The sequence below is a fragment of the Heterodontus francisci genome, chromosome 32, assembly GCF_036365525.1.
Source record: "Heterodontus francisci isolate sHetFra1 chromosome 32, sHetFra1.hap1, whole genome shotgun sequence".
In the NCBI taxonomy this organism is placed as follows: Eukaryota; Metazoa; Chordata; class Chondrichthyes; order Heterodontiformes; family Heterodontidae; genus Heterodontus; species Heterodontus francisci.
In genome coordinates, this window is record NC_090402.1 from 15,365,297 (window position 1) to 15,381,390 (window position 16,094).

At 40.6% G+C, this 16,094-nt stretch overlaps 1 protein-coding gene across 4 annotated transcripts in view; it reads left to right on the plus strand.

Annotated features, from left to right (window-relative positions):
* Positions 1–16,094, plus strand: part of nup188 (nucleoporin 188) — a 93,472-nt gene that overhangs the window by 22,975 nt on the left and 54,403 nt on the right. For all 4 annotated transcript variants that reach the window (XM_068012315.1, XM_068012318.1, XM_068012316.1 and 1 more), the window contains 7 exons: positions 1,290–1,409; positions 1,711–1,837; positions 2,973–3,128; positions 4,640–4,766; positions 5,147–5,234; positions 11,473–11,549; positions 13,177–13,291. In XM_068012315.1, the coding sequence (XP_067868416.1) occupies positions 1,290–1,409; positions 1,711–1,837; positions 2,973–3,128; positions 4,640–4,766; positions 5,147–5,234; positions 11,473–11,549; positions 13,177–13,291 (810 nt within the window). The remainder of the gene's footprint in view (positions 1–1,289; positions 1,410–1,710; positions 1,838–2,972; positions 3,129–4,639; positions 4,767–5,146; positions 5,235–11,472; positions 11,550–13,176; positions 13,292–16,094) is intronic.

Consider the following 16,094-nt stretch of genomic DNA (forward strand, 5'->3'; position numbering starts at 1 on the left):
TAGCTTATTTCAGTCATCATACAGCAGTGAGGTACAACTCCATGAAGAATAGTTTCCATTTGAGGGTTCTAAAAAATTTGAAAAACTTTTTTTTAGTCTCTGAAAATGGTTTAAAGTGTCAGCAAAAGTTAAGTACAGTATTGCTTTCACTTGCTTTATTTTGTTTCAGTTTAATGTATCTTATGGTAATGAGACTTGTAGTTTAGCCTGGCACAGGTGGGCTGGAAATCTTGTACTGAATATATAGAAAGTGGGTATCGGTGAAAATAGTTTATAATGGAACATAAATAGTTGACAGAACCCAGAGGGTGGTGATACTTAGGTTGTCATCTGTCTGGGAGAAGGTTACTACATGGATCTGTTTGGAACCTATTGGTTAATACATTCATAGATAGTCTGGAGCTAGGATTCAGAAGCACGGTGGCTAAATTTGCAGATGATATAAAGCTCAAAAAAGGTATTAGACTCTAAAGCTGAACAGGATAAACTACAGGAGGTTTGGAATATACTTGGGAATTAGATCGATAGGTGGCAGATGAAATTCAATGTTGAGAAAATGCAACGTTATGCATTGAAAATAAAGAGCTGAAGTCCTGTTTAACAATACATTTAAGCTACTGCAATAATGCTCGATGGCAGTGAGTAAATCAAATCAAATTAGGGGTATATTATAAGGAGAATATTGACTTGAATTAGTGAGGTGATCCTTCCACTTAATAACTCATTGGTGCAACCGCAATTAGAATGCTATGTGCGGTTCTGGTTGCCGTGGTACAAAATTCCAGCTAATGAGATAATATGGAACAGAGCAAATCAAAATGATTTGAAAGGATGGAGGCATTGCTGTGATCATAGTCTTATCATGCAGCTACCTGGTTGGTAGGTGAACTAGATGGGTCTTGGTCTTTTTTTGGTCTAGCAACTGCTGCGTTCTTTTTCTTTCCTGTGGTCTGCCAGCATATGTGTTTTTACAATTAAAGTGATCAAGTGTATAGTGGGCATTCCTTTGTTTTTTTGAAGTGAGGTTTGAGTAAAGAGTATTTTAGTCTAGCGGCACCCTATCCCTTTAACTCCATGTGTAAGGATTTACATGTTTTTAGTTCATAGGCATACAACTGCTAACTTGCTATGAACCTAAATAAAAAGTAAAGGGAAAAGCTCAGAATTTTTAGTTTTTAGTAGAATTGTCATCTTTGGTAAAATTAAAATAGCAATGAGCTTTACTTGTATAACATTTAATGTGAATTCTGATTCCCTTTTGTATGTGTTTTTTCTCTCTTTTTATGAAGGAGCCCACAACAGGGATTGCTATTTTGTTGGACAACAATTGTGGAATGTTCCCGCAGTCTATGGCACCACTGCTACAGCTACTATCTGCACTTATATCTGACAAATCCACCGCTAAAAAGGTATTAGTAAGCTTACCTAACCTATTTTAAAAAGAAATATTCCAAGAAGCAAATGTATGCAAAATTCCTACTTGATACAATGCTCCTTTTAAATACAGTAGATGGTCGTAATACAGTATTTGGGAATTACCCAGTGTTATTGGCTGCAATATAAATGAAATAGTATTAAATAAAGCAAAATTCTTGGTCACAGTAAGTATAGTTTTGATTGACTGATGTAGAATATTAACTGCAAATTTTTTTTTTAAGCTGATGTAGGTGAGTTTGTGTATAGTTGTTGAGGTTTTACTTTCTTTTGAAGGTTTACAGCTTTTTGGACAAAATGACATGTTATACGGAGCCATATAAGCACAAACCGCATGATGTGCTTTCACATGAAGATGGAACCCGGTGGAGGAGGCAAACCCCAAAGCTGCTTTATCCTCTTGGTAAGAAGTAGTTCCAGATTATCTGGCACACAGGATAGGAACTTTGGACAAATCCTGCACTTTTATTTATTAAAATGCAAGATTCTTTGAAAACAGAAATTGATAGTTTTTGCATATGAATGGAATTGAGGGATATGGGGACTAGTGCAGGAAGATGGAGCTGAGGTTGAAGATCAGCCTGAGCTTATTGAATGGCGGAGCAGGCTCAAAGAGTCGAATGGTCGCCTTATGCTATTCTTGTGTTCTTATGTTCTTCAAGATTTTTAGACGGATAATTACCGTTGTATGAGGATGAACAGATATGATGCAGCTAAATTTCTGAGTATACACTCGAGTTTCACTCTTGTGTCTCATGAATCTCTATGTTTGGTAAGCTTCTTCAAAGTCACAATATGAAACATGCAAAGCATTTTTAGTTTCCCCCCACTTTTGAAGAACATTCTTACGAAAACCTCTTATACATAATTGTGTTAAATTAGAATTGTAAGTAACACTTGTAAAATTAGTTTATGAACTCAACTGGATAGACTGATACGGCACCTTCAAGCAGGAGGAGGGAGGGGCAGTTGGGATGGAAAGAGGTCAATCCTGCACTGCCCACAAGCTACATGGAAGAGGTCACTTAACTAGGGAATGATGTGTGACCTGGAGAAAGTGCACTCTTATTTCTGCTTTCTGAATCTGAACTTCCTGAATATTGAAGGATTGTCTTTTCTTCAGATCCCTAATTTTCTTATCTCACTGGCAGGAGCCTCTTTTCCAGTAGGTATCTTAGGAGGTAACCTGGTTAAGTTCATAAACTAATAATAATGTATTATTATGCTGTGCTGCTGTACATTAATACATGAATGCACTGAGATATTGGGCTGTGTATAATCTTTTGTCTAATCTAGTAACAATAATGGATCTAGAATATAAGATTCAAAATGAAAGATACAAGGAAAAAGTTAGAAAAACAGCAAAATTGTTGGAAAAACAATAAAATTGTTCTTAACGAGCTGACAGGCTTCAAAGTAGACTTAAATTGATATGTGTAGGAATATATTCTCAAAATGAATGCAATTGTTATAAACATTATTTAAAAAGTAAAGAAACTCCTGTATTAAATGTATTGCATTATTTTACCTAATCCTAGGATCTGGTCAGGCAAATATACGCATGCCGCAGGGTACATATGGACATGTAATGCCTGCAGGTCAGGGTTACCTTGTACGTTGGGATTACTCGTACAGCTCCTGGACAGTTTTTACTTGTGAGATCGAGATGTTACTACACGTGGTTTCAACAGCAGGTGAGTTGGGTACTAGTTGCTTTGTGTGAGAACTATAATGACTCATTGTTATTATACCCTGGAAATTTGTATGTGATTATATGTTGATGAAAATCAATATTCAAAAGGAACAAAAACTTCATTCAAATTTTAAGTCAAAATATAATGGCCTGGATTTTGCAGTCAGCTGCGAAGCAGCGGCACTCACTGGTGACCTGAAAGAATGCTGCCTGCAAAGATCTAGCGATCTCTGTGGCATGGTTTTCCCCTTTCCTGCTGTTAGTTTGAATCTGGCGGCAAGTCAAGGGGATCTCCAGGCATCCAACAACAGTGATTTCATCAAGCAAGTAAGCAGCCAATCACATTGAAATATTCTCAGACTGCAAAGTAGGAATTAAAATGCACTGATGATCCTTAACTTCTAATTAACATTTTAGAGAATGCGATTAATGATTGGGCCATAATAAATAGAATTAAGGTAGAAGTTGAAATATCAAACTTTTAAAAAAAATGAGAAATGTGAATTTTTATCATAATAGCTAAAGTTGACATTCTGCAGATCTAAAAGTAGTTTTTCAGGACCTGTGAGACTGTTCAGTAATTCTGAACTTAGTCCGCTGTTACAAACTGGGCTACGCTTCATTCAGCAAGGTGCAACTTTTTCGAGGGTTTTTACAGCGAGACAAATAGCATAAAAGGGAAAGTTCTCGACAGTTCAGTGATTTCTATTTGATTGCAGACTGTGGGTGGGGTGGGGTGTGGTCCTCAACAGTGCACCCTTTGGAAAAGCATACATTCATTGACAGCAACTTTTGGATTCTGCATTTAACTGCGTTATGTGTGGACTCAGAAATTGCTGTCAGTGTCAGAAGTAATGACAGTGACTGCTGAGAGCTTAGCCATCGTTGACTACAAAATTTGAGCCAATAACGTCCTGAATTTTTGCCTCTTTATTACAGGTGAACAGTCTACCCTTAATTCAAAGCTGCTTAATTCAGCTTTGCTAAATTCCTATTTTTAGCACTGTGCTCACCTTCCTATGGTATTTACATAATTGAAATCATTGCTTCAAATTTTTTTAGCGCAAAAACAGCTTCAAATTATTGGGAGTAATGTTCAGAGCAAATTTGAAAAGTCTTATTATTTGGAAAGTACTTTCACAAAGCAACTGTAGTGTCAGATGTATGTCGTCTTCGAATATTTCAACAACTTTGCTGATAATTATGTAACTCGTCCCGATTGGCCAAACCTGGACAATTGGACTTACAAAGACATTGCGATTCAACTGATGTCAATTCACTTTTTTTTTTGCCTATGAAGCCACACTTAATAAATGTCTTGCATAACATAATTTAGGATAAGCAACCAACTGCACTAACGTTTCAATGCCAAACAAATTAATTTTACCTATTTACCATTTGGCACCAGACATTTCGTTCTGTTAACAGAAACATTACATTAGTCCTTAAATGGTAAATTCCCTCAAATGTATGCCGACAGATTTTATGTATAGTTTTGTCTTATTGTACTAGATGTTCTTCTTCATTGCCGGAAAGTCAAACCCATCATCGATCTGGTACATAAAATAATCAGCACAGATTGGTCTATTACGGATTGTCTGCTGCCAATCACTTCACGTCTGTATATGTTAATTCAACGGTAAGAACTTTTATAAATATATTTTTATGAAACTAGGAGTGCTGAGAACATCATACTTGTCAGCTGGTATTGATGTGCATTAGTCTGTAAAACTGAAATAGTAAAGCAATAGTGTTGCATCTACATGATCGAAATTTGGGAAATGAGACCAAAAATGATTGCCAAATTGCTTCAGTTTTGATGACTGCAATTTTAAAGAATTGTACATTTCAGCTAGGAACACCTTTGTCCGTGGATCACGATCCTCATTTTGCCAAAGCAAGTAGCACTTTAATATGTATTCATGCTTTCCAGTGCTCGATAGATTAGTTAGCAATTTCAGTGTGTAGGTATGTAATAATGTGTATTTTTTGTGCTAATAGTTTCTGTGCTTGCTGTAGGCTTAGTTCAGTGCTAAACCCTCCAACGGATGTGATTGCTTCCTGTGTAAATACCCTAACTGTTCTGGCCACACGGATGCCAGCCAAGGTAAGGCACAATGGGAATAATGGGTGTTAGGACAACAACTTTGTGATAGAGCACTTTAAGGTCATGTGGAAGCCACAGAATTTTTATTTTCTCCCATCTTTTTAGGTCTCCCTGCGCTATACAACTTCTACTGACTGAGTGTGTGGGCAGGCTAACTGTTCCCAATCCTCTGCAGTTCCACTCTTAAGCTAGCTGCTAAGAAGGGCATGGATTCAGCGGAGGTTGACTCGCTCATTTTCTTTTATCCTCTTCTCCTGTTCTCTCTGTGGGAAAGCACTAAGCTGCTTGACAACCTGCTGATACCACAGGTGAGATTAGTAACTCGCCATGTGAGGAACTGTGGGTGTGAACTCATTTCCTGTGTTACAGTTTTGGTTCTTTTGCACAGTTTTTTCATTCCATGACCTGACTCTGTTTTCAAAGTGGATAATGTCCCTTCTGATCTGAAATCTGCGCTTTTTTACTTTCTGGCCACTGCAGTGCATAGACCTGGGAAATAACAATAATGCCAATTGCAATTTGGCCATTGGATTAATTATGCCTTCTCTCTATGCTTTCATGTGAACTTCAGATAAACAGAAAATATTAGCATACAGACCAGAGATTCAACAGGCTAAAATAAGTAATCAAATTTGGTTAGGGTTATAAAATACACTGAATCGTACTGATGTTTGAGTGCAAGAGAACTATGATTTATTACCTACAGTTCATTAGAGCACTAATGTTTTTCCAGCAGTTAGAACAGCCTCTTGCAATAAAACGAGCCAAGTGTTGAAAACTGGTGCGGTGATGGTTACTGTCATGCTAGGTCCCCCTTGCCAAGAATGAGGCACATTAATTTTGTCATGAACATTGATTTTAAACTGTTGCTGGAGTGAAGAAAGGACTTGTTAAACAGATCAGCTATGGCTGGAAAAGACATTTGCATATTAACAGACAGTGATTGGAACAGCAAAGGACCATTCCCTGACACATTCAACACAGAATGGACCTTGGTCACTCGGTATTGGGGTGTAAGAGGAGCCTTCCAGAGACTGCTAAGGTGATACAATCCAAGATGTAGTCAGACCAGTTAGTCAAATGACTAACCTGCTTGGCAACCTGGGTTTTGCTGAATTGTGCAAACAGTTTGAACTCAAAGTCCGTCTTCTCCTCGACTGAGAAGATCTCTCTCCCTGTCTGCTCCCATCTTTTTCTCAAACAAGCCTCTGAATCCACTGAAGGCACATGAACCCCAAGAGAGAAAAGTCCCTTACAACGAGCAAGGTTTAAGAAGAATACTGGGCCCCAACGAAAAGCAAGATCTACCTACAATCAAGGACTGCACATTGAGCTCGAAGAACCGTAACAACATCTCTTCAGATATTGCCTCAAACTTTTCAACTTTATTTTTCTTTTCTTTTCTGTCTCTATTTGCATGTGTGTATCGCGTATGCATGCTAGCGTGGGCGCATCGTGTATCTGTATTCCGTTAACCGAATTGGAGTTTAAGTTTAATAAATTTCAACCTTCTTTAAACCTAAGAAAACCTGATTGTGTTGGTTTCTTTGCCTTATAATTGGAAAGCGGTGAACAAGGATTCACCAAGGGGGAGCTAAAAACATGGTGTGTTGAAAATTAAACTCTGTTACGGTAAGACCAGGTGAAGGCTGAGAGGGACCCCTAGACCCCTTTCTCACGTGGTTGTAACAGAAATTTGGGTGCTAGCATCCAGAATTGACCCACAGGCAAACAAAAGAAATTGGAAGTGGGAAGCCAAATTGTTCCCAATCAAAAAAGAGCAAGATTTCAATACAGATTTTCTTGTGGTTGTGTGTGCTTGAATACTAACATGTCTGCAACTGAAGCTAGTAGCTCTCCATGCCAGGCTGAAGTAACTTGGGATAAGTTTAAAGCACTGTCTCTGGAGGAGTTGAGGAAAATGACTGAGCAGTGTGGGATCACCACGTGGCAAGGCTAGGCTGTCTGAGCTCCTAAGGCTAGTGGCCAACCGTTTTTCCCTTGAATCTGAAGAAGCAGAAACAGGGCTAGAAATAGACTTCAACAGGATATTGCTAGCAAAGCTACAATTGGAACAGAGGAAATTTGAACTCGAGGAGAAAGAAAGAGAGAGCCTTCCAGAAGGAATGTGAAGAAAATGAAAGGCAAGAGAGGAAGAATATTCCGGAAGGCATGTGAAGAAAGAGAGCTGAAGCGGCTTGAGTTAACTAGGGGGCGACAGAGTAACCCCAATGAAAGCTGAATATGGAGGAGCAAAATTCAGGGCTGCGTACAGAATTGTTAAAACTAGCTCAACTAATTCCAAGATTCAATGAGGAGGAGGATGTAGATGAATTTTTTGTGTCCTTTGAGAAAGTGGCAAAGCAGCTAAAATGGCCAGCTGAGACCTGGCCTCTTTTACTGCAAAGCAAGCGAACTGGAAAAGCCCATGAGGTTTATTCACTGTTTCCAGATGAGAGTTCATCAAATTATGAACTGACAAAAAGTGCTATCATCGGGTCACATGAATTAGTACCCGAAGCCTATTGCCAAAAGTTTAGAACCCTCAAGAAGTAAGTGAATAAAACTTAACTGGAGTTTGAAAGAAGTAAGCAGCTGAGAGCTCTTAAAGTACAGCTCAGCTATGAGAAACTCGGAAGTAGTTCTGTTAGAGGAATTTAAAAACTCTCTCCCACTCTCCATAAAGACACATGTAGAGGAGCAGCGGGTTCAGAGAGCCCGGCAAGCGGTCGCTCTGCTGATGAGTTTGCTTTCATTTATAGGTCGGTTTCCCAGAGGAGAACCTTTCATAGTCACCCCCACAAATCCGAAAACGACAAAGGGTGGGAAGGTGATAGGAGCCCAAGCAGTCCTGGGAGGGAAAGAAAAGCAGGAGACACGGGGCCCTCCTCTAGCCAAAATGAAGGTGCTGTGAGCAGCAAGAATGAGACCCAGAGACCTGTGTGCTTCCATTGTAATAAGGCAGGTCATCTAAAAGCTGACTGCTGGAAACTGAAGGGAAAACCTGTAGGGTTAATCAGGGCACACCTACTCAGTGAAGAAGTGAACCTGATGGAAAGCACAGCAGAGCAAGCTGTGGCTTTAACTACAGTAAGAGCGAGACCCAGGAAACTTACAGTTGCAAGTGCAGGAAAACTTAATAGGATTCCTGAGGGTTATCAAGGTTTTGTATCTGAAGGGAGAGTAACCCCATACCCCTCGAGTGGGGCAAAGAAACCCATAGTAATTCTCAGGGACACACTAGCCACTAGATCCCTTTTACTAGGAAAAGGCCTGACCTTTCCCCCAGAGAGTGCACCAGAATGGTGGTGAATGGTATTGGAGGGCAGTATACGCCTGTACCTGTATGCCGGATGCACCTGGAGTGCGACCTAGTTTTGGGACCGGTGACATTAGGAATTGTCCCTAGTTTGTCTGTGGATGGAGTTGACCTAGGTAATGATCTGGCAGGGGTGAATGTGGTAGCCCCCCCCCCCCCCCCCCCCCCCCCCAGTGGTGAAAGAAAGACTGCAGGAGGTCAGAGAGACAGGGCAGTGGCAGGAGACAGACCCCTGCAGTTTCCCTGAATGTGTAGTGGATCAGGCCATGATCAAACCAGCTCCCCCAGAGGAGACTGAATTAGCACTGCAGGCAGATGACGAGGTCTGTCTGTCCGAGATATTCTTTGGTAAGTTAGAAGACTCAGGGAATGAATTAAATGGATTTTCCCTAGCTGAGGCTCAGCGAGCCGACCTAGTATTGCGAGAGTAGCACAGGCTGCCCAGTCTAAAAGTGACGCAGGGGGAGTCCCTGATTGCTACTATTTTAAGAATGAGGTACTGATGAGGAAATTGAGTTCTTGCAGACCTGAGAGCAAGAAGTGGACAGTAGATCACTAGTTAGTGGTGCCGCAGAGGTACCAGAGAGGAATATTAAGGGCCCACAAGACTACAGTGGTTGTACATGCCGGTATACGAAAGACCAAAGCCCACATAAGACAGCAGTTTGACTGGCCAAAATTCCACAAAGATGTGATGGAGTAGTGTAGGAGTTGCCACATGTGCCAGGCTGAGGGGAAACCCCAACTTAGTGAAACCTGCACCTTTAAGTCATGTACCGGTGTTAGGAGGACCCTCCAGCAGAGGGCTGGTGAACTGTAAAGGACCCCCGCCGAGAACAAAAGGGAACAGGCAGACACAAAGCTGGCAAAAGTTTAGGAAGAGAAGGGGAAAAAGTGACCAAGAGGGCAGGTTAAAGGAAGTCCGGGAGGAATCCCGGATGAAAACCCCTGCTGTCCGGTTAGCCAACCCTGAAAAAATTGAAAAGTTAGACCCCACATCCTCTTACTTAAATGCAGACGCTAGAAGCACCCCACCAGAGTTGCTAACAGCATTTACAGGAATTGGCAGAGACAAAGAAAGACCTCTAGGGGGCAGATAAACTGTGAGGGTGATGCCTTACCTAGTCGAAGTGCCAAAGGGGAGTGCAGTATAGTCTGCACAAATAACTGCAGGCAGGAGTGTCCTCTGGGACAAAGGGGAGATTAGCAAAGAATCCTCCCCTACAGTCAGAAGCAAAGAGAACCAGCCATCCCCCAAAGTCAAAAGCCTTTGCAGGACTCGGCAAAGCACTGAAAGAGAGTTCAGGATAGACCTGCCCACTACTGACACTCCTGGGAGAAGAAAAATTACCTCAGCAGGGACAAAGACCCTAGGCAGCCATGGAAATGGGCAAACGGAAGAGAAACTTTCCCAAAAAACAACCACGTGTTTATTGGGTGCCAAAATGGGGCGATTTTAATAAGTTTTAAGATTTGTGAATGAATAAGAGAAATGCATGTGTTTTTTTTTCTGTATCTTATATTTTCTCACGACCCTTATAATGAAATGCGCCTTTTCTCAAATCACATTTCATTCCGCTGGGTGTGGAGGAGTCATGCTAGGCCCCCACCTGCCAAGAATGAGGCACATTAATGTTGTCATGAACTTTGATTTTAAACTGTTGCTGAGTGAAGAAAGGACTTGTTAAGCTGGAAAAGACATTTTCATATTAACAGACAGTGATTGGAAGGACTAAAGACCATTCCCTGACGCATTCAACCCACAATGGACTTTGATCGCCAGGTATTGTAAGAGGAGCATTCCAGAGACTAAGGACACAATCCAAGACGTGGTCAGACCAGTTAGTCAAATGACTAACCTGCTTGGCAGCCTGGGTTTTCTGAATTGTACAGACTGTTTCAACTCAAAGTCTGTTTGCTCATGGACTGAAGATCTCTCTCCTGTCTGCTCCCATCTCTTTCTCACAAGTCTCTGAATCAATTGAAGGCACATGGGCCCCAATGATAAGCCAGATCTACCTACGGTCAAGGACTCTACAGTCAGCTCGAAGAACCGTAACACAAACTCTTCAGATATTGCCTCAAACCTTTCCACTTTATTTTTCTTATTCTCTTTTCTACCTCTATTTGCATGTCTATCGCGTATGCATGCTAGGGTGGGCATGTCGTGTATCTGTAGGCGTTAACCGAATTAGAGTTTTAAGTTCAATAAACTTCAACTTTTCTTCTTTAAACCCAAGAAAGCCTGTTTGTGCTGGTTTCTTTGCCTTATAATTGGAAAGCAGTGAACAAGGATTCACCAAGGGGGAGCTAAAAACGCTGTTTAAAAATAAAACCCTGTTACGATAAGAGCAGGCGAAGGCTGAAAGGGACTCCTAGACTCCTTTCTCATCTGGTCGTAACATTAACAGTCAGACCAGCCTTCTCATGGCACCAGTATATTGTCTTGAACTGTATCCTTCAGGTAGGGAATATCAAATGAAATATGAGCCACAAAGTGACAAAGCTGTTTTGTCTGAGTAGCCTTCAGAATCCAGCAAGATCAAATGAATCTGCAGATATTACCTTGCTTTTATCCACTTAATTTTTGAAGTGAGGAAACAAACAAAATTTGAAGATATTACCAAAAATAAAATGGAATAACAACTTACAGCCCAAGGATACCAATTGGCTAGATTTAATATGTAACCGTTACAAAATCATACTTGACTCTGGTATTGCGCAAAGGAAGAGTAATTTATAATGAGATTTACTCTTGTGTTTTAGTGTGGACCAATCACTTAGCTTAGATTTGAAGAACATTTTTTAAACTGTAATGCAGTTAAAAAAAAAATTTTGTTTGCATGCATGCTTTGTTTAAATGTAGAATTTTGCATTATGTTTATTGTATACCTAAGAGAAATTCTTTTCTGTACTTAGGTGTGGGCAGATCTACAGCACACAGGCTTCTTGCCATACTCTGTGACTCAAGTCACTGGGATTGCTCAGTCCCTCAGGTATTGGATTATAAATTAATTCTGTTACAAAGTGAAATGTAGGATTATGATTGATTTGCTTGCTTAAGGCTAATAACAGATTAAAGTGTTACATTTTTTAATATTTTATTCCGTTGTCACTCTCTTCCATTACTTTCTCTTGTAACCAGTACTGCCTTCCTATGCTGACCTTGCTTACTGGATGAATGGGTTGTCCTATGATAAGAAGCTACGTAAATTGGGCCTGTATTCTCTGGAGTTTAGGAGAATGAGAGATGATCTCATTGAAACATGTAAGATTCTAAAGGGGCTGGATAGGGTAGAGATTATTTCCGCTGATTGGGGAATCTAAAACATGGCACAGTCTCCGATCATTGAGATGAGGAGAAATTACTTCACTCAAAGGGTTGTAAATCTTTGGAACTCTCCACCCCAGATGGATGCTCCATCGTTGAATACATTGAAGGGATAGTCAGATTTTTGGTTTTTCAGGGAATCAAGGGATATGGTGAGTGGGCAGGAAAGTGGAGTTGAATCCTAAGATCAGCCATGATCGTTTTGAATGGCAGAGTAGGCTGGATGGGCCATATGGTCTACTCCTTTTTCTTGTGTTCTTGTGTGTTCGTGAAATGCCTGACTTTAAGTTGAAGGTTACTGCTGACTGGGGGAAATGTATAGATAGTTCTAGTAGGTAGCAAATATTTAAAATAAATCTCTTTATATATTCCTTGCCAGATCAATTAATTTTAAAACTGAGATTGGTAGATTTTTCTTACCAAAGGGATGTGGGACAAAGGTGGGTGTATGAAATTAGGTCACATTTTAGTCATGATATCATTGAATGGTGGTGGAACAGGCTTGAGGGGCTAAATGGGAGCTCCTGTCAGATCCAGTCCATTTTGTGCACGCACACGCTTTTGGCCATCTTCCTTACACAAAATTACAGAAATGAGGGAGATCAAAATTGGTGCAAGGATTTGCAGTAAAAGGAATGTTCATGGAAGAGAGGATGCAAGCAACAACTATCAAAATGCCTGGAGAATGAAAATGTGTTGCAGAATGTAGACAGGATTAGAGGTGCATATGAGTTAGATTTCTTAAAGCACTGCAAATGAATAGTATGCATGTGAACAAAGAAACTTCAGAAATAAGGGTTACATAGGAACCTTTTTATTTTACTATATTCTCTTGGAGCCTTCCTACTTGATTTACTTCTGTTAGTGACTGAACAAATTTGCTTCCAGGTATTTGAAAGATGCTGGGTTATGATGCAAAGCTCATGTTTGTTTTATTTTTGTTGAAGATTTATTGCATGGGTGTCGACAAATGCTGGCATTAAAGATTTGAGCCAAACTTTGCTCTCTCTCCTGTTTCTGTAGTCCTGCTTTTTAAATGCCCCCTTCTTTCCCCCACCCATCCTAATGGGATTTTAAAATATTTCCCTGTCCCCCATTTAATTTGCCTTTTACTGTCCTGGTGGGGAGTAGTGGTAAATTTTGCACTCATTGAGGGCGTGGGGGATGGTGTTGATTCTCAGGAGTTGTCCATTAACACTGCAGCTTTCTGTGTCAATTATTTGAGAAAGGTTGCCTCTCTGAATTGATGGGGTAAATGGATGTATAACAGTCAACCTTTTTCCTTCTTGCAGGGCTGAAGGAATGCAGGCTGGTAGTTATGGTAACCTTCTGTTGAGCATTGAGAGACCACAGGGCGAGTACAGTGTCACAATGGCCTTTCTCCGACTGGTTACAACACTTGTCAAGGTAAAACTGCTCCCTAAACTCATGTGTTTAAATTGCTTAGCCTTTCCTCAAATTAAATAATCTCTGAAAGCCTGCAATAGAACTATAAAGAAGATTAAAAACTTAGGCCAAGTGGACTAAGTGTCTGTGGAGGGGCACTTCAGTAAGAGCGATCATATTGTAAGGTTTAGACTAGTAATGTAGAAAAGCAAGGAAGAAAATAAGGTAGAATATCTGGATTGGAAGAGGGCTAATTTCAACACTATGAGAAGGGATCTAGCCAGGGTAGAATGGAACCAAAGACTGGCAGGAAGAGCTGTATCGAAGCAATGGGCTATCTTTAAGGAAGAGATGCTTCAGGTACAGACCAGGAACATTCCAACAAGGGTGAACGGTAGGGGAACCAAAATCGGGGCTCCTTGATGGGTAGAAATGATGATGAAACAAAAAGAGGGTGTATGATGCGTGCCAGGTGAACTCATCAAGTGAGAACCAAGCCATATACAGTTAGTCGAGAGGGGAGGTGAAGAGGAAAATAAGACTGGCAAAGAGAAAAAACGAAAATAGAATGGCAGTCAACATGAAAGAGAACTCCAAGATCTTCTACCGGCATGTTAATAGTAAGCAAGTAGTAAGAGGAGGAGTGGGCCTACTGGGGACAGAGAGGTTAATATATGCTCAGAAGTGCAGGACAAGGCTAATATACTTAATGAGTGCTTTGTATCAGTGTTCACTAAGGAAATGGTGGCTGACAAAATATCAGTAGAGGTAATGGATAGGATAAAAATTGAAGGGTGAAGTACTAAAAAGGCTGGCTATGCTTAGGGTCGATAAATCAACTGGTCTGGATGGTTTTCATCCCAGGTTGCTAAAGGAAGTGGGGATGTAAACAGTGGGAGGGCTTTCTATGATCTTGCCTGGATATGGGGGTGGCAGGATTGGAAAGTGGCAAATGTTGACACCCTTATTCAAAAAGGTGTAAGGACAGTCCTAGCAACTAGAGGTCAGTTAGTTTAACGTCAGTGATGGGTAAGGTTTTCGAAACAATCAGGGAAGATATCAACGGACACTTAGAAAGTTTTGAGTTAATTAAGGATAGCCAGCACAGATTTGTAAAAGGCAGATGGTGCTTGACTAATCTAATTGAATTTTTTGATGAAGTGACAGAGAAAGTTGATGAAGGGAATGGGGTGCATGTTTATATGGATTTTAAGAAAGCATTTGATAAGTTACCACATAAAAGGTTGGGTCAGTGTCCAACTGAATAAAAAATTGGCTTAAGAACAGAAAACAACAAGTCGTAGTAAATGGTTGCTTTTCAGACTGGAGGATGGTAGGCAGTGGTGTTCCCCAAGGGTCGGTACTGGGACCACTGCTTTTTTTTGCGATTATATAACTGACTTGGATCTTGGAATACAATGTAGAATCGTAAAATTTGCTGACAACACCAAACTTGGAGGTGTTTCAAACAGGACAAAGATAGGCTAGCAGAATGAGCAGAGAGGTGGCAGATGGAATTTAATACTGACAAGTGTGAGGTGATGCATTTTGGCTGAAGAAATAGGGCAAGGCAATATATACGTAATGGCACTGTTCTGAAGAATGTAGGGACCTGGAGGTGCATCTTTGAAGGTGGCAAGACATATTGAGAGTGGTTAGTAAAGCATATGGGATCTTGGGATTCATAAACAGAGGCATTGAGTACAAAAGCAGGGAGGTTATGCTGAACCTTTATAAAGTTCTGGTTAGGCCCCAACTGGAGTATTGTGTCCATTTCTGGTCACCACACTTCAGGAAGGATCTGAAGGTCCTTAATTGGGTGCAAGGAGGTTTACCAGAATGGGTCTGGGGATTATAGTTTCAAGGTTAGGTTGGAAAATCTGGGTTTGTTCTCAGAACAAAGGAGATTGAGGGGAGATTTAATAGCAATGTACAGGTTATGACAGGCTTAGATAGGTTAGACAAGGAAAAGCTGTTTCCATTAACAAATGGTACAAGAACTAGGGGGCACAGATTGAAAGTTTTGGGCAAAAGATGCAGGGGGATATGAGGAAGCACTTTTTTCGCGCAGTAGGCGGTAATACCTGGAACTCACTGCCCGCAAGGTTGGTGGAAGTGGAGACAATTAGTGACTTCAAGAGGAAGTTGGATGCCCACCTGAGAGAAATAGACTTGCAGGGCTATGGGGATCGAGCCGGGGAGTGGGTCTGACAGCTTAACTCTTTGGGGAGCCAGCATGGACTCGCTGGGTTGAATGGCCGCCTGTGCTATAAATGACTCTGCAACTATCTATGACTCTGTAATGGGGTGGTGGAACATTTTCACTGTTGCCTTCTAACCTTGGTATCCGTCCAGCTCAGACAGATGGTAGCTTTTTTACTTTTCATTCAATATCACAATGATTTAATTTGCAGAAACTACCTCCTAAATCTCTCTTCCTTTCACCAAAATCCATAGTTAATCCATCATGTTTTGGAACCCTCAAGAAAGGAAAGAGAAAATTGAGAGCTTAAAAAAAGCAAAACTGAATGGTAGTTGCTGCAAAATAAACCGCTTTTGTATTATATCGCCATTACTTTGCTCTTTTTACTGGTTAGTGAAAAAATGTATGTGACACTACCAAAAACACACAGTAATTCAGAAGGTAGCATGTACACGCAGACATGTGTGAAATGGTTGCTTATGTTTTCTGTTGAGTCTCTGTTTATTGAGTAATTAAAATATTGGGAGCCCTGAAATAGAATGAGATCTGTACTAGTTTTGATGAGATTTGACCATCTTGTCTAAAACTTTAGATTAAAGTCAAAATGAACAAATTTAAGTT